The sequence below is a fragment of the Engystomops pustulosus genome, chromosome 3 (genome assembly GCF_040894005.1).
Source record: "Engystomops pustulosus chromosome 3, aEngPut4.maternal, whole genome shotgun sequence".
Taxonomy (NCBI): Eukaryota; Metazoa; Chordata; class Amphibia; order Anura; family Leptodactylidae; genus Engystomops; species Engystomops pustulosus.
Window position 1 is genome coordinate 184660039 of NC_092413.1, and position 27683 is coordinate 184687721.

The 27683-nt window shown below is 41.2% G+C and overlaps 2 protein-coding genes across 6 annotated transcripts in view; one reads left to right on the forward strand and one right to left on the reverse strand.

Moving 5' to 3' along the window:
* Window positions 1-180: 180 nt before the first annotated feature.
* Window positions 181-26002, forward strand: SNORC (secondary ossification center associated regulator of chondrocyte maturation). 2 transcript variants are annotated; one of them, XM_072143280.1, is made up of 3 exons: window positions 181-388; window positions 20058-20228; window positions 25858-26002. In XM_072143280.1, the coding sequence occupies exons 1-3, from the start codon at window positions 313-315 to the stop codon at window positions 25965-25967; spliced, it is 357 nt and encodes a 118-aa protein (XP_071999381.1). In that variant the 5' UTR covers window positions 181-312; the 3' UTR covers window positions 25968-26002. The 2 variants fall into 2 exon arrangements, with proteins under 2 accessions (XP_071999381.1, XP_071999380.1); XM_072143279.1 differs by having other exon boundaries at window positions 186-388; window positions 20055-20228.
* Window positions 26003-26137: 135 nt separating this feature from the next.
* NGEF (neuronal guanine nucleotide exchange factor) overlaps window positions 26138-27683 on the reverse strand; it is a 158904-nt gene continuing 157358 nt past the window's right edge. For all 4 annotated transcript variants that reach the window (XM_072143272.1, XM_072143275.1, XM_072143273.1 and 1 more), the window contains one exon: window positions 26138-27067. In XM_072143272.1, coding sequence (XP_071999373.1) covers window positions 26883-27067 — 185 coding nt within the window. In that variant the 3' untranslated portion in view covers window positions 26138-26882. The remainder of the gene's footprint in view (window positions 27068-27683) is intronic.

The following is a 27683-nucleotide window of genomic DNA, read 5'->3' on the forward strand; positions in this document are numbered from 1 at the left end:
CATACCTGATATTGTATATAATGTATTTCTTGAACTGTACAGAATGTGTTGGCTACTGTTGGATCTATTTTTTTTTTTTTTTGGGTGGTTTGTAAAGGAATTTGCTGGGTGGTACTGGTCCCTGACGTGATGGAGTAGGAGGGCTATGAGGGGAGTGTGAGGTGTCTGGGGTGTGTGTGCGCCTTCTCTCTTGATCCTCAGCTAAACATTTCCATCCTTACTGGACAGAGACACCTTTGTTAACCCAGAGGCTGCAAGGTCTCCGTAGCGTCTCACCTCTCGCACTTCACATCTTCCCAGCAGTAGATAAACATGTCTTGCTCGGGGACCTCACAGCTTGTGCTGCTCCTGCTTTTTACAGGAATTCTCCTCCCAGCGTTCCTTACAGGTAATACGATGGCGACAATCTTACTAGTTACTGGGGCTCAGAATTGGTTTTGTTGGTGGTTCCCAGTTTCAATAGATTTGATTAAAAAAAAATTGTACCCACCTTTTCGCTATTTTATTTTTTTATGCGTGCTGATTTAGATTATTGTGGTACAAGTGGATAAGTCTTGTTAGATGCTTATATTCTTGTCATGTACCTTTTTGCTTTTCTGTAAATAAGTTGATGTAAGATTTGTGGCTGGACACTGGGCTGGGTCCACGCAGGACTCTACTAGCGGACAAGGTATCCTTTGTAGAAGGTAACAGCGCGCCTTTCATGCTACCACTGGCCATTTGCCCATTGTGGCTACTAACTGCACACTGACGCCGGCCATGGCTCTGACCAATGGCCTTTTTGCTTGTATACATGTACGAAGGTATGTTATTAACCCTACCTGTGCTGAAAATTCTTATAAATTGCCTATTTTGTAAGGCGATAAGAGAAGCCAGAACAGAATATATCCAGATTGGGGGAGAAAAATTAGCAGGGAGGTGTGACCCTCAGAACAGATAGCTTTACCCATTGAGGCATTGTCACAAATGTGCTGTGTGCACTGTATATCTTCACACGCTGGTGTGTAAAGACACATTGCCGCCATCCAACCTATGCCGTCAGCAGATTCACTAGGAAGAAGACGAGCCGTGTTTTCTAATGCAATCTTACAGAGAACAAGATGAAGGGATCTAGTCTGTAAGGGTTTAGTGTTGAGCTGATATTTTGGGGTTATATTTGATACCTGCATGGATGCTTCTTGTACATGTGCTACACAATCTCTTTAATTTTGGTATCACGTTGTATGTAACTCTTTATACAAGGATCCTTTTTGTGGCGATTATTAATTTACTCCTCTTTATTAATTCCTTGGCGCCATACACTCAAAGTGGTTCACATTCCCAAAATTAAAACTACACAAACAAGTATAAAATTCAGGCTAGGATAACCAATGGAAGGTGAAAAGAGAGAAGGGGTAATTACAGGACTTGTAGTACCACACTGCACTGTAGAGGGGGCACTACTGGTTTGCTGATCTGTGCAAGTACAGGGAAAGTACAGTTTTACCGGGAAATGGCCTGATTGGTTGAATCGTTCTGCCAATCACAAGGCTGATTTTAGATAATGGGGGCATTGTTGGAAACCTTGTAACCTGAGGTTATTTTGCATCGGTCTGGGATCCATTTTTTCACAGATTCTCAAACTCTTGTCTTTTCTACCTATATATATATATATATATATATATATATATATATATATATAGGTCTCCTGGTCCGTTATGTAACATCCATGGGCACGGAACCATTATGAAATATTGTATATAGTGCGGCCATGTCCCCTCCTTTCAAAAATATTTAGTTGCTTTCTTTCAATTGTCCGTTTTTTATATTTGGTTATTGTAGTAGTACATTGTAGAGATGGTGCAGTGTGATAACTTCTAGCAGAATTTGTGTCAGTTGCGCCATTACCACACAGTAATAATTATACTGGACTGGTTTTTCCACCGATGAAATGTTTCCTGTAAAGACGGTTCTATCTTGGGCATGTGGAAAAGTCACTATGGAAGGTGCGTGATGTGGATTAGGGACCATACCTTGTCTCATATGATTGCTTCTGACGTACCCTAGCTCTCTGATGATCGCCATCATTTGGCATATTGGGTCTAGTTCACACCTGAGTGAGGGGTTTCTTTTCGGAAAGTGTATTAAAAAAAAACCTGAAGGAGAATGGAAAGTCTTTTACATTCCGTTTCCCATAGACTTCAATGGACTTTCCATTAGGCAGCTGTTATTTATATACAGGAGAAAAGATCTGGGCTGCCGGACTATTTCTTACTGCTATTAGTAACGGAAGGTGTGATGGAACCTGCTGAACACACATGTGAAATAATATATATAACATCACATAACTATAATGGAACATATTTAGTTCCTAAACAGAAAATCCCCCAATGTCTGGTGTGAACTGGGTCTGAGTGGTAATGTGTGCAAAGAATCCTTTCTGTACTGTAAGGATCAGTAAAGCTAAGTTCACACCTGAGCTCAGCAGGTTGTCTTACACCTTCCTTTATTAAGAAAAAAACCACTGCAGCAGTTCATGGCTTCCCCCTGTTATTAATAGCTACATAATGGTAGATGTATAGGAGTCTACGGGGAGCAGAAGGTAAATTGAAGCCCTTCCGTTTTTAGTTAGTGTTATGCTCCCCTTAGACCTCCTGTACGGGCTTGTGTGTAGCTTGTATGTCAAAACATGATGCAAGGACTTCTCGTCTGATGGCTGGACTCCAGCACAATCATCCTATTAACTGGCAATTTGACATTGTCCATCCGGCAGACGAGTCCTTGCATCATATTAAATCACCGCCCCTTGTGCTTTGTCTGCCTTTGATAAACTGAATTCGCTTACGTGCTCTGACATCACAGATGGCCGCCCCACTCCAAGAAAAAACACTGTGCATGCACGAATGGTGACAGGAGATCATACACTGGTCATTACTGTGGAAATCAAGGAGTATACAAGTGAAGGTCTATACAAAGAGTATACAGCACCGTGCAAAAATATTGGGTCCCCTTGAGCTTTTCTACCTTTTGCCACATTTCAGGCTTCAAACATAAAGCTTCTGAGGTAATACTGTTCTAGTTGCCCATGGAAACCAATCAGAACTCAGCTTTAATTTTACAAACCGCTGTGGGAAAATGAAAGCTGAGCTCTGATTGGTTGCCAAGGGCAACTAGAACAGTTCTGCTCTAATTTTTTTGATTAAAGAATCAACAACAAGTGGGACACAATTGTGAAGTGGAACGAAAATGTATTGCTTTTAAAAAAAAAAAAAAAAAAAAAAAAAACTTTTGTTAAAAAAAAAAAGTGGGGTTTGCAGTATTATATGGCTCCTTTACTTTCAGTGCAGCAAACTCACTCCAGAAGTTTAGTGAGGATCTCTGGCTGATCCAATGTTGTCCTATGTGACTGTTGATAAATATAATCCCTTTGTACTGTGATAGTCTCATTTTGAACACTTTTTTGGTCCGTTTTAAGCAGTCTATTAAAAAAACAAATGCGTTAAACCCATGCATTTTTGACCAGTTTGAATTAAGATAATTGGTCAAACCCGTCAAAAACGCATGCGCCATCACCTTTAGGGTTCTGTTTAAAGGTGAATACTTTCACTCTCCACTGTACATTTCATATCTTAAAAACTGTGTAATACATTCAATCACGGGTAATTAGCTATCTGTACTATATACAAAGATGATGTACTGTAAAGTTATCTTTGCCAGTAGAGAACCCCTTTAGTGTGAACTGGGTCTAACTCTCCCAGGGCAAATGAATTTTATATAAGACGTTACACAAAACACGCCCCGCTTCTGTATGCCGTTGCTATCATCTGTGTTCCGAGCATTTGCCTTTCAGACATTCTCTCTCTTTGATGGTATTTAGGCTTCTACTAGGTTACGTTCAGCTTAGAATTATTCATTCTGCTATTTTTGGTGTTCAAACAAATCAGACGTAGGCCCCCGTCTGCTCTGCTGCCTGTGTAATACATAGAGGCAGTGTTCACCTCCAAGACTTTTATCGACCAAAACACTTTATTTCAAGGTCTCCAAATATTAGGTTGAGAAACATTACTGTGCTTCAAAAACTGGTCAACATTGACTCACCAATGAATGTGTCCAACCCGAAGAAGAAAGTCCACGTTTCATTTTTGCAGGAGAGTTTAGAAAACGGATTCTAATCTAAAAGACACATGGTCTGTTTCCGGTCCCTCTACATTGGGTCCTGCAAGACCAATCCTTATAAGCTTTACATAATGTATATCCTGTGTCTCAATTTTTTCCCCTGAATAAAGTTTGTCGATTTTTAAAAAAAAAAAAAAAAAAAAGAAAAATAAGACCTGTTCCACCACAGCACTCAACAGCAGGAGCAGATTAAGACTTCCATTGGCTGTATGAATAGTTTAGCCCCAATATGTCCGGAATTAACTTTCTACATGTGGTTCTAGAATCGGCTTTTTTTGGGGAATGGGGGATTTGTCCCTTCTCCCTGCTCTTGTGTATATGTTTTTAAGAGCATTAACAGATGAACAAGGATTTCATGGTGAAAAGTCCTTCTTAGTATAAAATTTGGTGGGTGGCGTGGAGGTTTTTCGCCTGACGAAATTATATTATAATTTGACTACAGCACTTCAAACTTTTTTTTTTTTTTTACTATGCAGTTCTTTTAGTTTTTATGTGAACCCCTTTTACATAAACTGAAGGCAATTAACACTCATGTAGTAAAATTACCACTGGACGGTATTTTTTAACTGTTGATTGAGAATATTCCCTCCATGTCTCTCTAGCAGCTCTAAATTGAGATAATGATGCAGTGATTGCCTTATGACTATGGTTCTTATGGTTGATTCACTGTTGAAGCATCCAGTGTGAATGTCCATGATCACCTCATTGCAGGAAATCACAAAATCATCAGCAAAATCTCATGTCTACAGCCACAAATTATGACATTAATTTTTTAAATTTACATTAATTTCCAAAATTTCTTGAGTACAATATTCAGGGCCCCAAACATGCTAAAAAAGTTCCAACTTTTGAGATGCCATAATGAGTGTTCCCCAATGTACTAGTCACATAACATACACACCATATGAACCAGGGTTACATAAGGGACGCCACCGACTGAAAACCAGGAGTGGATGACATTAGTTGCGGAGATGGTTTATTGACACATTGAGGCAAAATGTTGAGTCTCAGAAGACGCCTCACCTTGCATGGTGAAGACACTATCCCAGTGTCCAAACACTTTGATTTCTCAATAAATATTCATGTATCAGCAACTCCTGATGGGATTTCCTGATCAGAACCTTATAACACTGGACTGATGATTTCACTCCAGTGATACAAGTTTCAGTCTGGCAGGAAATCCCTCCAGTGCTTGGAACGTTTTTCTTGGACCAAACTTAGGCAATTGGCCTTACTAATATTAAAGTTTAGTATAAAAAATTGCTGATTACTATCGAGCCTATTCATAATGGCATAAGAATTGGGATGAAAACACATCGATGTGGTCCCTCATTGCTGATGTTGGTCCGTTTTGGGTATGTACTGTTTAGGCTACTTTCACATGGATCTGGAAATCGTACACGTTCAGGTGGAGAGGCGGTGGGATAAGTACCGCTTACCACTACCTTCTCCATAGGGACGCCTTGTACCCACCAGTACTTATGGGAAAAGATGGAGCACTGGTGACATACCAGTGTACTCACCGCACCGCGGCCGGCGCCATAGGTATCTTTGGGGACGTATATCATATGTCCACAGAGTTCTTACAATAACTATGTTGCTTAAAGGAAACCTACCACTTGAAGTGGCAGGTTTCTGATGGAAATACCGGGCACCAGCTCAGGGTGAGCTGGTGCCGGAGCTTATTTTAGTTAGTGTTTTAAACCGCGGTATCGCGGTTTAAAACACTTTTTAAACTTTATAGCCGGCGCAGGCAGGTACGCGCTCGGCGCTTACCGTGCACGCGGCTACATAGGAAGTGAATGAGAGCCGCGTGCACGTCCTGCCCTAGTCTCTGCAGGTGTAGCATCACTTGATATCTGTTGTGTGCCTGAGGATTAAATGGTTTCTGAAAACTGTAGAAATCACATTACTGAGAAGACCTCAATCTAGATTTCCACTATTCGCCTAATGCTTAGTGAGGCAAAGTGATGAAGAGGCAAGTTACTGAAAGTTTTAGGTAAAAAGAAAAATGTTTTTTTTAAACAAGTATTGAAATGCGTCCCTGTGCTGTCCACCAACATGGGGCTTAAAGTTTAATTTATTCATTCATGTGTTCATATAAATCAGTGGTTCTCAACCTTTCTAATGCTGTGACCCCGCAATACAGTTCCTCATGTTGTGGTGACCCCAAACCATGCAACTCGCAGTAAAAACACAATAAAATTGCAGCTCCGATGACTTTAGGTGACCCCCGGTTTTGGTCGTTCGACCCCCGCTGGGGTCCCGACCCACAGGTTGAGAACCGCTGATATAAATGCTGTCCAGTTTTTAAGGATCCCTCAATCTTCAGTCCATCAGAGGGTATTCATTTGGTCAATCAGCTCTAATCTGTGTGAGACACATAAGGGGGGAAATAACGGAAGTTTAACAGGAGACTATTTATTGTCCTAAATTTAAAAAAAAATTTTCCGATGGAATATGGATGGTCTTGATTTCTATCAGTTAAAGTGTGCTCAGGTTTTTAATTCCAGATATTCAAGACAACCTCTAGAGGCCAAAGTAGAGACATTTTAAAACATGGATGGCTCTAAAATGAAAGGAGGAATTTACTGACGCTAACAAAAAGCGAGCTATCTGTTTTTTAAAGGATCTGTTGAAGGTATCTTATAAACTGATACTTTTGCAATTGATGGATCCATCCAGACATTTGCTAAAATCGCAATCCGTTACTTCCAAATATGGAAACTACTAAACGGAAGTTGGAACGCAGATGTGAACTTGGCCTAACTCTGCACTGGTGTAATGTGCTAAATCTTGATAAATCTCCCCCAAGTCCTTTGCTTCCTTACATTGCCTTCACGGGGTAAAGATGTATTACATGGAGTCCATCTTTTTAGACATTCTATATTCTAGAATGGACGTCCTATTAACTCTTCACTACTCGGGAGACCCCCATGCAGCTTCTCTGTTTTATATGGGTTTGTGCCCTCATATCTTCCTTGTTCATGTAACGCAAGTAGCGTCTCCACATTTACTTTCGCTTCCAGCCTAGCTGGCGTTTGTATAATTTGTTCTTGAAGTTTGATCTGTTCCTATGCCTGACCGGGCTGTTCTTACAGCAGTGTGCAAGATTTGTCATCCGTATGTGGAATGTGTGCGCATTCACTGCAGGAGTGTGAAGACGGGGACAATTTTATACAGAGAATTTGCTATTATTTATGGGTCAATTTTTTTGGACACTTGTAATCTCTAGAAACTGTCATTTTTGTCTCTTATTTTTAATTGGGGGGGAGGCATTTATTCCAATCCTATTTCAATTTAACATTCCTATAGCCAGGCTTAAATAAGGTTGTATAAGTGAGATGTCATCTAGAGATTTCCATGGAAGTATACTATACCAAACACACTTTGACAAATGCAACTGGAGCACTTCCAACATACTGAATGTTGCAATTAGATGTTATTAATATTGTGGAATACAGGTCCACCATAAATTATTGCAAGAGTTTATTAATATAAATAATTACAATATAGTTACAACATAATATACAATAGAGTGCATAGAAGGCCCAAGGGAAAACATGGGGCTTATTTCAGTTCTGCTTCCTACAGGAGCGCAAAAGTTACATTACCAATAGTCTCTAAAGTTTCTTTAGAGATATAGAGAAGCATTTTAGATTTCTATCTCTCTATCTATATAGTTATGACTACTCAAATCTAGTTGACACATTATGGGCTAATGGGGGGGGGGGGGGTGACTAATACTGGTTTTACCTGATGATCTGTCAGTAGATTCCACTATATAAACTGCGTATGTTACATTCTTACACAGGGATCTTAGGCCACATTCACATGATGGTAATGGGTGCTGTAATCTGCCCACACAATTTACAGCCATTTATAACCATTTATGGCACCCGCGACTGGGCCTGGGCAGCTGCTCCGTAAAATATAGGACATGTCCTATATTTGGGCAGATTTGTAGCCACTCATTTTTCAATGCAAAGGGGAAGGGTGAGGAGCCCTCATTCCACCTCCCTTCTCCACCCGACCCTGCGCTCACGGCCTTGTGAATGTAGCCTTAGACCTGCTGTGGAGGTTAAAATATATTTCTTTAAAAGTGTTTCCACTTGATATTAACATTTTTCCTTCAAATAGTAATTATTTAGTCAGGAATAATTTGAAAAGAACCATCTATTAAATTTGACATCCATACAGGCGGTCCCCTACTTAAGAACACCCGACTTACAGATGACCCCTAGTTACAAACAGACCTCTGGATGTTGGTAATTTACTGTACTTTAGCCTTAGGCTACAATAAACATCTATAACAGTTATCAGAGGTGTCTGCAATTAAGCTTTATTGTTACTCCTGGTTCTTATGACAACCCAACATTTTTTTAATCTAATTGTCACCGAGACCAAAAGAAATTTGGCTGGAGCTACAATTATAAAATATACAGTTCCGACTTACATACAAATTCAACTTAAGAACAAACCTACAGAACCTATCTTGCACTCAACCCAGGGACTGCCTGTATAGTGGATTTACATTTTTTCACTCTTTGTTTTATTGCAGCCAATTGATGAATTTTTTTTTTCTTTTGCTCATTAATTTGCACTCTTCTCCCCGTCACAGAAATGTAGCTATTTTTGCTAATTTATTAAACAAGAAAAACATGAATCACATGGTCATAAAACGCCTTGCTGTGATATTAAACTTACATGTTAATTTCCTTCTGATTCTCCGAGAGATGGTTCTATTTCTTCATTGCAGTCGAGCTGTGTTTAATTAAACTGATTGGACTAGATTAAGACCTCACAGCTCACAGAGCATGTCAGAGCACATGAGAATAATGAGGTCTAAGGAACTGCCCAGGGAGCTCAGAGACAGAATTGTGGCAAGGCACAGATCGGGCCAAGATTACTAAAGAATTTCTGCAGCACACAAGGTCCCTAAGAGCACAGTGACCTCTATAATCCTTAAATGGAAGCAGTTTGGGACAACCACAACTCTTTCTCAGCCCGTCCAGCCAAACTATGCAATAATGGGAGAAGAGCCTTGGTGAGAGAGGTAAAAAAGAACTCCAAGATCACTGTGGCTCAGCTTGAGATGCAGGAGGGAGATGGGAGAAAGTTCCACAAAGTAACCACTGCAGCCTCCACCAGTTGGGGCTTTATGGCAGAGTTTGCTGACAGAAGCCTCTCCTCGGTGCAAGACATATGAAAACAGCATACAGTGTGCAAAAAAACCCCAAGAAGGACTCTGAGAAATAAAATTTCTGGTTTCATGAGATGAAGATTGAACTTTTTGGTGTTAATTATAAGCGGTATGTGTGGAGAAAACCAGGCGCCGCTCATCACCTGCAAAATACAATCCCAGCAGTGACACATGGTGGTGGCAGCATCATGATATGAGGGCAGGGACAGGACCACTGGTTGTAATTGAAGGAAAGATGCATGCGGCAAGCAGGGCTGGCGCCAGCACTGGGCATTCAAGGGCAAGTGCCAGGGCCCAGAGCTGCAGGGGGGGGGGGTGCTGTTTGGTATGATAAATTAGAGAATATTTTAGGGAACAGGAGACTGTTTTAGCTTCTGAAATGTTAATACTGCCACATGAGTTCCCAGCAAATGGGCCTACGGAAACCTGGAGCCGACCCTGGCGGCAAGTACAGAAATATCCTGGATTAAAACCTCTTCAAGAGTGCTCTGGACCTCAGACTGGGACGAAGCTTCACCTTCCAACACGACAATGACCCTAAGCACAGAGCAAAAATAGCACAGAACAACTCTGTGCCCATTCCTGACTGGCCCAGCCAGAGCCCAGACCTAAACCCAATGGAGCATCTCTGGAGAGTCTTGAAAATGGCTTCCATCAACGTTCATCACCCAACCTGAGGGAACTGGAGAGGATCTGCCAGGAAGAGGCAAAGGATCCACAGATTCAGGTGTGAGAAACTTGTTGCATCTCCACAAGAAGACTCCTGGCTGTACCAGCGCCAAAGCTGCTTCTACCCAATACTGAGCAAAGGGGCTGAATACTTATGAACATGTGATATTTCAGTTTTTCTTGTTTAATAAATTAGCAAAAATACCTATATTTCAGTCAAGATGGGGGCAGAGTGCACATTAATGAGCAAAAAGAGAACTTTTTGATCTTGCCAATTGGGGTGTTTTTTTATGCAGCAATGAAATGTCTAAATTAGAGTATCCCACCAAAATATGAAAACTGCATTATGGTTGGCCACAAATAGTTTCTACACTTTTCATCAGTTTGGAGACATGTCCCAAATGATCTCCAAATGGGCCAATAGAACCTTTTTTTTTACCGCAATCTTATGTTGTAGCATGTACATCAATAATACGTCTGCATCTTTGGTTTAGCCATGGGAATGAAAACATTTCCTCTGGCTTTTTAGACAATCAAAGAAGCGCAAAATGATGACAGATTCCAATAAAAATGTAAGATCTGGTATATAGGGGCTGATTCATTATGTCGTCTACGCCAGGTTTCTGGAGGAGAGTGACAAAGAATCTCCCCCTCATTGCCAGTTTTTGGACTTCTCCCACCTGCACATCACTTAGGGTGTGTCGGGGTGGGCAGGGTCATGAACCAGTTAAAGTAGACCCGACACCAGAAATTTTATGCCCCTGGCTATCAGGGCCTGCTGATAAAGGGTTACAAGTCCTCCCCATATCGACTATAGTTATCTGCCAGTGGTGCACTGTACCCTAATTAGTAGTTTTCTAATATGCAAATTAGATTTCCTGACTAATGTCTGCTGACTCTGACTCTTCTCTCTCCTGGGATGACAGCTCTGTCTTGTGTTACATTCATCTCATATGGCCAGAGTGACTTAATTTCAGGTCCTTTAGCCTCTTTACATTAGTAAACTGTAACTGCACTGTACTGTGCTGTATGTATCTGATCACATGAAATCACAGCAGAATCCATGGAGAATGGAGAGAAGTAGAAATCCATGGAGGCTTCTGTAATTTCATGTCATCAGATACATAGATAAGGTATATTTTGCAAATGTAAATGGTACAAGATCTTTGATGACATTGCCCTGGTCACATGACATGAACTGCTGAATAGTAAGGAGTCATAAGGCATGGGGAGGAGTAGATGGGAGGGCCGGCTTAGCAAGACACGCCCCCTCTAATTCCAGGTAAAATAAGATAAAATGTATTTTTTGGTGATGTGAAGGAAACAATTTTTAACTATAAAAAGGGTATCAGTTAGTTAATAGGGCTTTATAGGAACCTGTCACTGGCTGTATATGTGCAAATGTGGTGACAGGTTTCCTTTAAGGACCAGGTAATTTTTTTTTGCATTCCTGTCTTTAAAAATCCACAACTTTTTTTATTTTTCCATCTACAGAGCTGTTAGAGGGCTTGTTTTCTATGTAACAAATTGTCTTTATTAGGGAGCTGCAATGTGCCAATCGGACATTTGCCTGCTATTTTCCGCGTTATGTGATTTAATAACTGTTTTTAATATTTTGATCTGGATTTTTGTGATGCAGCAATACCTATGATGTTTATGATTTTATTTGTTTACATTATATGCATTTTAGGGAAAGGGAGTGATTTGAATTTTTACAGTTTTTTTTTTTTTTTTTACAAATTTTTTCTTGAAGACAAGATATACTCAGGATTCACTGTTTTTAACAAAAATACAGCATTTCACAGATATAATTCCAACCTGTCTCTTTCAGTCCTGGTGTATACAATTTTGGTTTTCCTAGGATCCTACCGTAAATCTTCTGACTATGGCTGGGTTCTTGAATAGCTTTTCCTGCCTGCACACATCCTGCCCCTTCCTCTTCCCCTGCATTACAAGACCAGCTGAGACACAGCAACTTCCTGTTGTCAAACAGCATTGTGCAGAGACTTACTCTATTAGCTGCAGGCAAAATAGGGCATATATAGTATGTGAAGAACAATATATATGTGTGAAGAAGACATTGCAGATGTATGGAAACATCTGCAATGTGTTCTTTACACACATATATATTGTTCTTCACATACTATTTTGTTCGCACCGTTCCGCGCGTATCTCCCGACAAGTAAGCAGATGTGCCGAACATCTGTAATCTATTCTTCACTGTGTTCTTCACTGTGTTTTTCACTTAAATGATCCTGTGTTCACTGTGTTCACTGTGTTCACTGTTTTTATTCTATTCTTCACTGTTCTTCACTGTGTTTTTTTAATTAAATGCTCGATCTCGAGCAGGGGAATTATTCATGTCACCTAGCAACCCATCCATTTAAAACGCATTGCACTCGCATTGCACTTGCAATGCTTGCGAGTGCAATGCATTTTTGATGCGTCTCCATAGACTTGAATGGGGCGGGAAAAACGCGTGTGAAACGCAAAAGTAGAGCATGCTGCGATTTTGACGCGCGTCAAAGCAAACGCAAGCACGCGCGTGAAAAACAACGCAAATGAGGAAAGACCCATTGGAAACAATGGGACAGAGTGCAATGCAAGTTCTGCGCGTCAAAAACAGGCGCAGAACTCGTGCGTGAAAAACGCTAGTGTGGAAGGGGCCTTAAAACAGTAATAAAACTGAGTAAAATTGTAAAGTAAAGGGTTATAAATGCATCCAAGATGAGATATGGCTGGACATGGAGGCATAAGGCCCCTTCCACACTTGCGTTTTTCACTCGCATGTTCTGCGTGTGCTTTTGACGCGCAGAACTTGCATTGCACTCTGACCCATTGTAATCAATGGGTTTTTTCAGACTTGCATTCTATTTCACGCACGTTTTAAAGCACGTTTTAATCTCGACATGCTCTACTTTTACAAGTCACGTGCGTGAAAAACGCACCATACAAGTCTATGGAGATGCATCAAAAACGCATTGCACTCTGAGACACATGCAAGTGCAATGCAAGTGCGTTTTTCACTGATCAATTGCCATAAAAAGATAAAGAGCTCAGTCCTGAGTCCATTTCACGCGCATTATCTGCACGTGAAAAATGCATTGAAAATGCGCATGAAAAACTGAGACACTGAACAAACTCTGACTGAAAACTGATTGAACTCTGATGCAAAATGTCAGTTTTTCACTGACCAAACCCTGATCGCACCCTGATCAAACTCTGACGTGATCTGCAACGTGAGTTTTGAAGGGGCCTAAGAGTTCTGAATTATATATGTAGATCCTGCTCACTTGCATAAATGCTTGGTTGGCAATAAATCTGGTGACTGGGCAGAGAGTTCACCAAAAACTCTTCTTATTTATGTCCTTATTTAGGACCCTCCTGTGGTTTTGGCTTTTAAATACGGAGCAAAATACTCCTGTGTGAACACATCTGTACAATTAAAACTCAAATAATCTAGAAAACAAAAATCCTAAAGGTGGATGAGGTGGTATGAAGATGGCAGGGAGCCAGGATCTAACCAGATGTCAGTGGATATTGTCCATTGGGGCACATTTACTTACCCTCTCCAGCAAGTTCCCAGAAAGTGCATTGTCCGACAATAATGCACCGTGCGGTGATTCACTAAGATCGTGCGCCCGATATCCTGCATGTGTCACTTCCCCGCTCAGGTGCGACAGAGTTCACCATCTTCTTCCTGGTGCAGGTAAGTGCTGGGGCTTGAGACACAATTAAAAGTTAAATCCTGCGCTCAGTCCGAATCAGTCGGATCCTCCGATGGCTCGTCCCCCGATTTCTGTCGCATGAAAGTCAGAGCAGCTGCACCACAATCAGATCCCGAAAACATTGGAAAATCCGACATAAATGCATCCACGGACCCTTAATAGATAAGCACCATTGTGTTACATTTAATGATAGCCAGGTAACGATAGTGAGCAGGGAGTATCCAGGGGGGCTGCCTCATTAAAAGCACCAAGGCTGATAATATCATATATTGCATAGGTTTCCTCCAGGTCCTCCCGTTTCCTCCCACACTCCAAAACATACTGTTAGGTTGTTTAGATTGTGAGCTCCATGGGGACAGTGAACAATTTTACATGCTTTGTGCAGCGCTGTGTAATCTGTAGGCGCTATATAAAGAATTATTATTAATAAGTATTGTAATGTTTCCACTGTGTGTAAGTAAATGGGGCATGCTATGACTTGTAGTTCCACAACATAAGCAGAAGAGGGTAAGTTGTGCTATCAGGTCATAAGACTCCCCAAAGTGGTAAAGTCAGGCAACTTTTTGAAGTGATGGAGAAAATAAGTGACATTAGACAAGATGATAATTAGGTAATTTCTTGGCCTTTTAGGGGTCTAAGGGCTTGCCATGACATTTTCAGACACATGTGGATATTTCTTGTGGATATTTTGTGATATTTCTGCTACAAGAAAAGATGCAATGAGTGGATATTACACTAGTTGCTCATGGCAACCAATCAGAGATCAGCTTTCATTTTGCCCCAGCAGTTTATTAAATGAAAGATGAGCTTTGATTAGTTGCCATGAACAGGCCTTGTTGAACAGTTCCAGGCCTTGTTGTATAATGTACAGATACATCCTGCAAATGGACATAAGTTGCAAAATTGTACCAACCCTGAGCAGACGAGAGCAAACATCACAGTGATAATCATACAATTACCACATGATTTATGCATATTATACATCCAGGCCTTATAAAATGATGTTACTTTTGTAGTGACAAAACAAATCCTCCTCCTCCTAAGATCAGGGCACGTATATATATGTATGGGCACAAATATACTCCAAAACTGTGACATCACAGACAGCACATGACATCATAATTGGTGCAGAACGTGTAAACCTATCAAGTGGGAGCCATTCTGTCACGAACACGTTATAGAGCTGAGCATATGTGCAGTACAGACCTTGACTACTAACTTTACGAAAATCTCAGTAGAATGTTTGACGTGTTCCTTGCTGTGAAAGTCCAGAAGATACTTTAAAGAAAGATGTTTCTAAGAATTGTCTCTCTACCTGATAATGTGTTTAGCCTTTCAACATTGTATATACCGCACCTTCCTGAGGTTGTAGCCCCTGGACAGCCCCTTCTCTGAATTGGGACATGCTGGTAAACTGGGGTACATTTATGGGGGCCTCAATGATCAGCTGTTATCATTGTGGGAGATTGCTGCCTCTCCTGGACACATGTGGTATTACATGGCCTTGAACATTCAGAGATAGACTTGCCATTTCTGGGGCTTTATGCAATGTTATGTCTGGAGCAGCCTAGAATGGCAGAGCAGGGAGTCTACAATAGCCCTAACTCCTCCTGCACACAATCGTTCTTTTTATATGGGCGCAAAAAAAGGTTCTCCTCAGCATGTTAAAAGTATCCCCCCACCCTGGGAGGTTCCCCTTATATGGCTGCAAAATAGGCCCGTGTGAAGATCATGTAATGCAGTTTTTGGATCCACAAATAAAAATTCCCAAAAAGTTTGGCAAATGTCAAGTCGGTAACTTGTCCCAACCCTGCAGTGTCACATGATTGAATAACTCCCAACTTTTGGGCATGTTTTTTCCAAACCATGCCCTTTGCTCCACCCTCAAGCATAGTATAATATTGACCTTAATCGCCCTCACATAGTAAAATGCCCCCTTACAGTGGCCAACCCCCCCATGGACCTGTATAATACCCCCCTAATGCAACTCTGCAACATATAAAACCCCTCTTTAATTTTATTTTATTTTACATTTGGTTGTTCCACTTTTATTTATCTCCAAAACATTTACATAATACTATGTGTACTCCTACCCCCACCCCTCCTCACATGGTGTGGTTAATGCTCTCCATCCTCCTCTTTCTGTGGCCCCCTATCCTCCAGCCTCCTCATTGTGTGTCCTCCAGCCTCCTCATTGTGTGTCCTCCAGCCTCCTCTTTCTGTGGCCCCCTATCCTCCAGCCTCCACTTTCTGTTGCCCTCTGACCTCAAGCCTCCTCTTCCTGTAGCCTCCTGTCTTCTAGCCTCCTCTTTCTGTGGCCTCCTGTCCTCCAGACTCCTTTTCTCTGTCCTCCAGCCCCCTCATACTGTGGCCTCCTGTCCTCTTTCCTCCTCATATTGTGTCCTTCTGTCCTCCATCCTTCTCATATTCTGGCCTCCTCTCCTTCACCCTCCTCATACTGTAACCTCCTGTCCTCCAGCTTCCTCATGCTGTGGTCTCCTGTCCTCCAGCCTGCTCTTTCTATAGCCCCATGTCCCCTTTTATTAAAAGAAAAACTCTGTTACTTACCTTTTCTGTTCCCCTGCAGCAGGCTAGCTTCCTCTTCCCCCAGGCTCTGAGGGCGCTTTCACATGATAACTTTTTCTATGCTTTTTTGATGCATTATTGCAAAGACTTCAGTCTTGATCACATGGTGAGGTTACATTGCATTTCCACTGCACCTGCTAAAACGGAATGTAACCTCAGCATGTGATCCAGGCTGAAGCCTTTGGAATGTGTCAAAAACGCTTAAAAAAACTAAACGGAACGCAATGTATCATGTGAAAGTGCCCTGACTGTGATGCACTCCAAAAGCCATAATTTTGAATTATGGGAGATAGACAAAAGCCACATAAAAGTGAATTGAGCACTGGTCGAGCATGTGGAACACTGCTTCATTTATATGGATTCACTTTGGGGCATTTACATGGCCCATTTTCCTATTATGTGGCTAAGGGGTCTAGGGGGTCCATATGGTGTACCTTTCTATATGAGAAGACTAGAACTGTAATTTTGATCCCCATTGTATATTATCTCCTATAAGCTGCTGCAGACAGTGACACTACAGCTACGGCTTCATATAGGGTCATTCCCACATTGCGGTGAAAACTGCATCATATAGAACAGCATTCGGTTTTGATGATTTTGGTGCAGTTTTTGATATTGGAGGTTCAATAAATCTGTCTGACCTGTAAATTCAGGTGCTTTCAGGTTCTAAATGAAGAGGCTGAATTCAACACATTGCAGTTAGAACTGCATCATAATCAGTTTTGATGGGTTTTAGGTGCATTTTTATAATTTAAGGGTGAAAGACATGAAATGAACAGGTTTCTCCTTCAAAATCAAATCCTCCAGTTCAGTTCATGTCTTTCACCTTTTAAATTAAGAAACTGCACCTTAAACCACCTCCAAACTGATTACGATGAATGTGGATTATTGCCCCGTCAAAGATTAAAGCAGTTCTTTATGAAGCCTATTTAACGTGTGACCGTACCCATGAAGAGAGCAAAGAACAAAGAGTTTAACTCCTCATGATATCATCTTCTATCTCTGGTTACACTACAAGTACACTTCTGCGCAAAATACTTTGTGAAAAAAGACTGAGTTGGAGAAGACAAATGAATACAAAAGGCAGAGAGGGCCTCATATACAGAATGGAAGCCGTCACAGAGATGTCTTCACAGAGTCTTGCCTTCTTAAGGTGATGTCAAACTTTCAATATTGACCTCTTGGTCATTGGTATGTAAAGAGAGCTGCAGAAATTAGCCCTGCTGTGTGTGAGGGAGCCCGTGGCATTGCAAAAACGATACACAGCACTATGATATAGTTGCAGGAGTCCCGCTATCTATTTAACTTAGTAACCCCGCCCCCTTTTTTTCCTTCTTCTTATTAAGGCAGTTCTGCATCTCAAACCCAGGCACACCTATACAGGAGCCTAATAAGAACACAAACTGATATCCAGACATCTATCTTTAAGTGCCAGTATACAATAAAAAAAATGAATTGTATCTATGCTAAAACTTTGCTTAAAGAAAATCTACAATCAAATTTAAACATGATAAATCAGGGACCTGCGTAATCTTCTTATTTGTTATCTTTGGCCTCCTTTCTTATAAAAGCTAAGTTATGCTAATGAGCCTGAATGCTCTGAGAGGAGTTACCAGGGCCCCTCTGTGCTCCAGATTCACAGACTGACTCACCCTCCCTCCCCCCTGCTCCCTTAGCCCTTAGCTCCCAAAGCCCTTCTTGCATGAGCATAATTTTAAAAGTTGATTTTAGAAGGAAGGAGAGGATGGATAACAGAAATAAGAAGATTATCACAGTTACAGTGCCTGGGTCTATGAGCACGCTGGTTTATCGTGCCTAAAATCAGGTAGATGGTAGATTTCCTACAAATTACATAAAGCTCAGTTTAGGTTACACACACAGGACTGTAAATTTTGTCACATGAGCAGTCCGCACAAACAGCGTCCAGGTCATGGTTCCTATAGACCAGTGGTGGTGAACCTATGGCACGGGTGCCAGAGATGGCACTGAGAGCCCTTACTGTGGGCACCCAGGCTATCACCAAGATGACGCAAGGAATCTTCATGGATTCCCAGACAGCTCAGGACTTGTTGCGCTAAGTGCTTTCTTAAAGCGACAGTGCTGCCTGAGATTACAGGAGGAATGGGAAGGCGTGGGCAGGTCTGGATTATCATTTTAGCACCGGCTCCAGGTCCGAAAAACCTTTCTAATTGGGGAAACCTGAATTTATCACTTCTTCTTTCTACTGTATTGGTGTTCTCAGGATACTGATACGATTGAAAGCTACGACATAGAAGAGAGCAAGAGGTTACTGCTGAAATTGCCACATTGGCACTTTGCGATAAATGAGTGGGTTTTGCTTGTAGTTTGGGCACTCTGTGTCTAAAAGGTTCGCCATCACTGCTATAGACCTTTATGTGCCTCCCTGCTAATGTTCCCCGAAGGAAACGGGCCACAAACAAGCCCTAGTGAGCAAGAGACCTTAGCAATACACTTTATTAAATACTAAACACAGGACTGTAAATAACGTAGACATAACAGCAACCCCTACAATACAGTTATAGAAATCGCTAAGTAGTGCAGGTAAAAATTGTAGCCTCCACCTCATTACAATGTACATACATGTTACCACCGTAGTGTTCATACTAGGAACATAAAATTTTCTTATATGAATCATTTTTATAGTTTATTCTCGGTATGAGATTTCAAGATGTGGCATTCCCATCTGTCACAAATAGGGGGCACTACCTGACCAAGTAACTCCCCGTATGGCCATGGATTCAGTACAAACTTTTCAGCATCTATATATGTTATCAGAAAAATTAAGGGAAATAGGATTAATGATGTTTTTATGATATAATCGTAAGTAAAAGCCATACAGGATCTGAAAGCATCATAAAAGTAAGGAAAGCCTGTCCCACATCCAATACCTATCCCGTGTCATTCCCAAAACTGCAGGTTATTTAGGGATTAAGCTACTTTCATACAGCCTGAGCTACAGCCTGTGCGAGGATACAGCATGCGCTGGAGAGGAGGAGGATAAGCTCTGCTCCCCCCCCCCTCTCCATAGCGAAGTATGGCGCCCAGCCGTAAAAATTTAGAGCAGGCTCCATATTTTCCCAGTGCATGGTACAGTACGGTGCTCTCCGTACTGCGGCCAGGCACTGTTGCTGTCTATAGGGACATATATATGGATAAACTTGTGGATAGTTGAAATACAAGTCCGCACAGTGTGGATACTCCTCAAAAAGAGGGATGCGGTGCCTCTACAGGTCCTGGCTTGGGCCTTCCAATATTCAAAATGCAAAAACAAAGGCAGCACTCCAAGGTTCCAAAAATTCAAAAGAGAACTTTATTGAAACTGTAGCAATGTTTCGTTGTCAATCACCTTTCTCAGCCTCGTTGCCACAGTTTCAATAAAGTTCACCTGTTTTGAATTTATGGATCCTTGGAGCGCTACCTGTGTTTTTGCATTTTGACTTTTGGATAAACTTGTTGATATACTCCCCTACAACGGCAGTGTAAAAGGGGTCTTAGCCATATTTTAGCCACTTTTGCCAGACGTAAAAGACAATACAGGGGCATAACCTGAGTTATGTTCGAGCGACTGTTCGAGTGAATGTGAAGCGCTGAGTTTTTATTTTATTTGAAGATATTGGTGCACAAATGTAATCATTACAAAAGTGATAGTGCATCACATGGTCCTTCACATAACTGGTCTTCTCATCCTTCAGTAGGCTACCCACAAGCAGCAGCACCCACTGTTTGGCAAGAACCCCCAGAGCTTCCATCTGGAGCAGAACCCATTGAAACAACACCATCTGTACCCCTCTCTGATGTCACTGGTATTCTACCTGACGCACCCGAGCCAGACCCCACATATGAAGACCCTCTGAGTAACAGTGATGGTATGTAGACTCTTCACACCCTGTGGTAGTCAAATAAAATATTGGGTCATTGATGAATATGTTCTCGTTCAAGAAAAATTTATGCCATAAAATCATTGGTAAAGTAATTCACGTCTGTATATAAATGGGGGTTATTTATCATTAGGCGGCTCCTTGGGACAGTTCTATGTTTATTTTTGGAGCTCTGCTGCCCATCAGATTCATTAAAGTGGCTTTGACCAAGAATAAATGTTCTTCTGGTCTACTTTCTGAATGGGATTTTTTTTTTTTTTCAAAAAGTCCCAAAAAAGTGTCTAACTGCAAAAAAAGTCCTAGCACATAGGCCAGAAGGGGACTTTAAAAGTCCCAAATCATGACTCTGGCATTGCTCTAGCAGTAGTTTTATGTTTATACCAGATTAATGAAGTGATGGAAATAGTCCTGTGCGACTTTTTAGCAGTGAAAAGTCTCAAAAAACCTCAATGCAACTTTTTTGAGACTTTTCTACACCAAAAGAGCCCAGTGATAAATAACCCCCAATATCTAATACACAATGTGGGGGGATTTATCATTTGCTGGTGCATGTTGCATGTGATGTTACCCCATCCCCCACTAAACATGCTGGACTTATCTAGACGCTCTGGCCTCCTGATCTGTCGGACGGGAATTCTGAGCCAGGCGTAGAATTAGTTGCTGGTGCAGCCTATATCTAGTGCACACGTCCACTTCACACCCCTCCACAGAGAGAAGATCAGCTGCCATCACCGAAATATGTTTCCTTCACTTCATTGGAAGCAAAAATACATAGGAATAGAATTGTCATGGGTTGGCACATCGTGCACAAGCAAATCATGTTACCCCCGATCCTGGTGGTTGGCCGTGCGGATGGCTATCGCTAGTGCGCAGGAGTGGATTTGATTTTTAGCATTAAGTTTTAGGGCTATTGCATGGGCAGAACACATTCGTTTTTACAATTTATTGTGTGGTATAAACCTCCCATAATTCTGATGGTTATATTTAGTTTAGGACATAGACAAATCAGACTTGTGGCTCCGCCCACTCTATTGCAACACTAGTTTAGTTTAGGAGGCAGATCCTAGGAATTTCCCATACACAGAAGCCATTGCCATAACCCTGAAATCAAACGCGAGACCATTGTCGTCTATGAGGGATGTATATAGGCCGTATATAGGTCAGCTGTATATAGACATCCCCCATACGGCAGTGTGAATGAAGCCTTAGTGTTAATCCTGGTTCTTATGACAACCCAACATTTTTAAAATCCAATTGTCACAGAGACCAAAAAAACTCTGGCTGGGGTTACAATTATAAAATATACAGTTCCGACTTACATACAAATTCAACTTAAGAACAAACCTACAGAACCTATCTTGGATGACTCTAGACTTTTCTTACCTTAAAAGTACAGGCAGTCCCCGGGTTACATACAAGTTTTAGTCGTCATTAACTTTTTAACAAACTGTATAAACCTGCGAATAAACTCTGTAAAATATCTTACCAGAGAGCAGTGCTTTCTTTCTCCACTTACTTTGGCTTTTATCATCCTCACAACTTCCCTTACTAATTTACTTTTTACTGTCAAAATTATTGCTGAATGTTTTTCTGCAAGACTACAAAAGTTCACTGATGTGTAAGATTATATACAAGCTCTATGTAGAAGGAGGGGCGTTAGTTACAGCTGATAGATCTCCACCCATCAGCCCTGAGGGTACTGCAATTTCATAGACACAGACTGGGACAGACATCTGTGGGGTTATAGTTTAATTTTTCAGCCATTTTATTCCAAAGTCAGGAAGATAGAAATGAAAAATAATAAGAAACTTAAAGGGAACCTTTCATCAGGAATGTAATTTTTACATGATGACAGAGAGAGGGGGGGGGGGGGATCAGTTCAAATGGCCACAAGTCGTCTTCTCTTCAATCCCTCCTCCCCATTTCTTACATCAACTTCCCAGAAGCCATTAGAACCTGTCATCGTGTAAAAATGACCTTCCTAATGACAAGTTCCCTTTAAAGGAAATTTACCATCAAAATCCATCATGATAAACCAGGGACACTTACTCATAGATCCAGGCACCGTGACTGTGGTAATCTTCTTATATTTGTTATCCATGGCCTTCTTCCTGCTAAAATCAACTTTTACAATTATGCTAATTATCCAAAAGGGCTCTGGGAGGGGTCTTATAAGAATGGGGGTGTTATAAGATTTCCTTTAAAAACATCATAATTGAGGTACTAAACAAAAACACGTCTCACATCTTATTTTTCATTGCTGTTTTTATGATTAAAACTGAAATCTGATTGTTTTACATGTATATGGAAAACAAGGATTTAATTTTAATTTAATTCATTGCACAAGTCCAGTGCATCTCTGACCTACCACAATAGATGTATATGCTGTGTGAATGCAATTAATTAATAATTGTAATAAGAGTATTTATTGACAGGTGTCTGAAATGACCTCTGCCAAGCATAGACATTGTACAGCTCTTTGAATGACAGCTGTAGCTGGACTCTGCAAGGCACTTCCCCCTCACTAGACTATCTTTATAATAAGTTGCACATTCTAGCTTTATCATCAGCTTTAAGAAAATTACTTATATGGCATCATGTGTTCTCTTATGTCATCAATGTGTATGTAGACTGTGAGGGGCAGTCCCAGGATTTCACTATAAATTATTAACATGATCTGGGGTGGAAGGAGAAGGAGCACTAAGCAACACGTCACCTGTGTTTCTGTCTCTACCCCCACCTTCTCCCCAAGCGAGGGGGGGGGGGGTGTTGTTTGGTTCTCCCTGTATGTCAGTCTGTCTGTTTGTCTTATTCTCACACCCACAGATAACTGGTCATAGCCAGTGGAGTAACTATGCAGGGCTTTGCCACGGCTCGTGGTAAGTGGTCCGGCGATGCATTGCCGGGTGCCTGCCGGATCGTGCCCCCGGGCCCCTCCCGTCTACCGCCCACATCTCTCCTGGATCACACGTTTATGTGAATGCAGCCTAAATATGTATAGATTTTTTTTTAAAGGGAAGGGAGACCCCATGCAGAAATCTGCTATGCGGCCCAGCCTCTCCTAGTTACGCCCCTGGTCTTGGCCATCAATGACCCTGAGGTTTTTGACTCAGTACAGTATTTAGCTGCTATCTAAAATATTTCACCAGTTTCAAATACAGCAAATGAATGTACAGCACCGGGTATAACACATAAGGAGAACCATTGTACATCTAGTATAGTATATGACCAATAAAGATCTATAAATCTGTACACTGCACATCATCAGTGTAGGTGCATTGTGAACGTTATGCTACAAGAAATATTGGGAAATCTCATCTCTGAAGCCTCTGGCATAGTGAATGCAGCATTCGGTTAGTCCAATATAGTATAATTATATGTTGAATAGAGAATTGATCAGTGCAGTGTATTTGTAATGTGCTCAGTGTTCTATGCAGATTCATTTAATATTGGAACAAATTGTGTTATTTCCTCTTTTCCACGCTCTTTTTACAGTATTCTCTCAAATACTAATGGAGCTTAATGGATGTCCATAAATTTAGATTTATTGCTTACAGCACAGCTGTTACGTCCGCCCTGCAGCATAATGCTGGTTATTAATCCAATGCAGAGTTCTTCATACACTTGAGTGACCTTACAGTCCTCCGACATCTGAGGAGAGGAAGCTACAAGCATAGCCGCCTCTTCACTGACGTGTACAGAGGACGTGGGGCTGAGAGTAGCAGAGGGGTGACCTGTAGCTATGAGATATTTATTCTATTCCATGTATGCCATAAATACGGACAATGGGAAAATCACTTTTAAATTATTCTGTTGGATTATTGTATACATTTTATGGCAATTGGCAGTAAAATGATTAGCACCAAACTAGGAAAAACCAGCAGAACCTCCAGGTATTGCTGAACATTAAATCCCTTTAATTTGTACAGCAATTCCGGGAGGTTCTGCTGGTTTTTCTTAGTCACCGGGAGGTCATTTTTACCCGAAGACAGGTTCCAGTAGGCTATGGCATGTTTATTTTAAAAAGGCCTTTCCAAATGACAGGTTCCCTTTAAAAGACCACCTACTGTAGCATAATTCCAGAGATTACCCATCATCTCACCAGATTAGATTTGCTTTATGAAAAAAAGCTTTCCGATTCATCTTTCTTTCTGGAAAAGGCTTGAGAAATTTAGAAGCTCTTCCCCCAGTGCTCTGTATGAAGCCCCTCCACTAAGTAGGAATCCTGTGACGGTAGGTCTTATGTAGACCTTTCCTTTGTTCTTCACCCAACTCCTACTACTCAGCCTTCATTGTCCGTGCTCCTCTCCCTCTGTGAAAACTAAACAAAAGGGTGTACTGCGGACCTGTTGCCCATAAATTTAGCATTTTATACGGAAATTCAAATTTTTTACTCTTTTCACACTGCTTTTGCTCTGAGATAATAATAGAAATCGGTAATTTTAGATCAGTTGCATAGCAGAAAAAATATATAAGCACATTCACTCTCTTCATATAACTAAAAATGAAGATTTCTCTACATTCAGGCCACAGATGTTCTCAAAAAAAGACTGAGTCAATGCAGGACTCCTCACCTACTAGGCCGTATATTTAGTTTATTTGTGACCTGGGAGCTGACACATTCCCTTTATAGAACAATGTACAGTATAGACAATCTAGTGAAATCAGTAGTGTAATCAGTGAAATCAGTAGTGTAAGGCTGTCTTCAATCATCTGGTCTTGAACAGAGCTGGTCTTCTGAAGGAGGTGGTCCTCTTCACCCCATATTCACAACATGAGCAAATCTAAACATAGAGGGGCACATTTGGTGCACCCTGTTGGGGCAGTGCAGGGGGTGTCAAATACATGAAGAATGTGCACCACAATTCCTGAATCTGGCGCCCCCTGCACTATACACAGGAAAACTGCACATAGTAAAGACTGCACGGTTTTTAGTAAATGTGCCATAGAGTCTATAACATGGTGATGTTGTCCAATGAAAGTAAAATTAAGATAAAACTGAGAAACTAAACTTAATGAACATAAAAAAAATTAAGTTAAAAAAATGTGTGGTACTGCACACCAGACTCAACCACATAAACAACTATTGCACTGCTTTTGTAAAATGTCTTTAAAGGAAATCTACCATAAAAATCCTTCATGATAAACCAGGGACACTTACTCATAGATCCAGGCACGGAGACTGTGGTCTATGGATATTAGCTCCTGCTAATATCAACTATTACAATTATGCTAATGTGCCATTTTTGAGCCATGTACGAGCCATTGTTTCAGGGTCTAGCACATGTGTCCCATGTATTTCTATGGGTTTCCCTAGCCCTGTATATGTGAGCTGACTGCCTGAGCCACAGATTTTGGAGCAGGTCCCATTGCTGCCTGTATTGCTCTGTATGGCTCTGACAGTCTTCACTACCGTCACTGGCCACAGAGTAGACCTCTGATGACACACGGGTCACAAATGGTGGACCACAAACCCATTATTACAGATGTTTGTGTGCAGACAGGCTAAGTCATTTAAATGGTACACTTTGGCACGTACAGATTATTTTAGTTATATTTGAACAAAAGAATGAAATTATGCACCAGAATAATTTCTTTCTCCTACTCTATTCCACAGGTTCCCTGGGCCCTGGAGCCGTGGCTGCGATCGTCCTGGCAGCCCTACTTGGCACCTCCGTCCTCATCGCTCTGATTGTTATCACACTCAGAAAATTCTCTGCCTCTTAAACCAATAAAGAATCACATTGTGTTTCTACCCTTTATGGTCAAGTTGAAACTGTGAGCTCAAACACAAGAAAGAGAACTGCAGAGAGATCCCATCTACTCCAATAAATAGCTTTATCAGCGGCTTTGTACTGGGAACCTAGGTTCACAGAACCCAATCATGTGATTCATGAGCCACAACATGGGATCAACACAACCCCCTCCCCCATCACCAAAAATATCACCTTTAAAAACATAACTAGGGTGAAGATATAACAGAATTCTTATATGAAATACAATTGGCACCAACAATAAAATAATACTGAAAAAAAACATAATGAGGAGCAAATGCAAAAGTGGGGACCCCAGAATGGAGGCTAAAACTAGAGCCAATCCCTGCTCAATGTACACAAGGGCAGTTGATTCCCGAAATCCTGTACCTTGTGTGACATGATGATACATTGTGTCACCTCCTCCATAATCCTCAGGTGTAAGAAGCCTCTTAATTTGTTGCACAGGGTTGAGACATTTTCTCAGTTATGTGACAATTACCCCCCATTAGAAGGATATATATATATGGCAGAAGAGGTATTTTATTATTTGTCAGGAGGCAGAGCTCTGTAGTCCTCCAGCAGCTCCCAGCGCAGGTTGATGGGAGTTGTAGTACTGGTTCCTTATTACTAATGACTAATATATAAGGTATAAACTCAATATATAATCCATTTATAAATAGTCTTCTGTGTGTTCATCTGTTAGTGTCTTTCCTTTCAAGCTTTAGCCCTGCCCTGTCCTATTGCATTAGTGGAAGTTTGCCTGTACAACAGTAACACACATTTGTAGATAATATACATATATTTATATAGAATATTTGCATCGCGTCACAGACACCCTGCTTCTTTCCCCGTCCCCCAGCATGCTGCCCCATGCCATCTCCAGGGGTCACTGCCGCGTTCTGCTCCCCATCTTCCGCCGGTCTTTGTTCTGACTGCCATCATCAGATTTGTGCACCCTGAAGCACTCCTTCAGGTTCTGTGTCCTGATGTTCTTGTTCAGTATTTCTTCTGTCACTGTGCTGGGGAACCAGCCCCTCTCCTGGTCGTGCAAACGTTCACCAAACACCCAACCTGGGACAGAAAGGAAAAACTATGTGGTCATTCTGCATGTTATAGGAGCAGCGGATGTGTAGTATACAAAACCGTTACCATAAACCTCTACACGCCTTGTCCATGGACATAGCAGGGTATCAGAGCTATCATATCATGTGCTGATCCTGGCTGCCTAGTACAATGACACACAATGGGGCACATGTATTAAACTTTTGACGTGCCTTTTGCTCTCATTTTTGAGAATTTTCATGGTGCTTGTGTTCATTTTCAACTTTTTATGCTCCTAAAACAATCTCCTTTCAAAGTTCGCCATTGTCTAGTTTTCTGCAGTGTTCCTTGAGTTATCACCTGATCCCAGATGTGAAAGTTGTGATGGTGCCCAAGACCACGTGTAGAAATGATCTTGGAACGGATTCTGTCTTTTGGTGACTTTTTGCGACTTTTGTTTTATAAAATCACAAATTCTCCAAAGACCAAGACATGTATAAATAATGAAACACCGCTAAGATACATCTGACCAGCAGAAAAGCCATGAAAAGTCCCAAGAAACAGAAAGTCAAAGCTCATGATGTGCTCCCATGTGTACTACTGAAGTTCATAGTATAACCATAAAATAACCAGCATGTTATAGAAC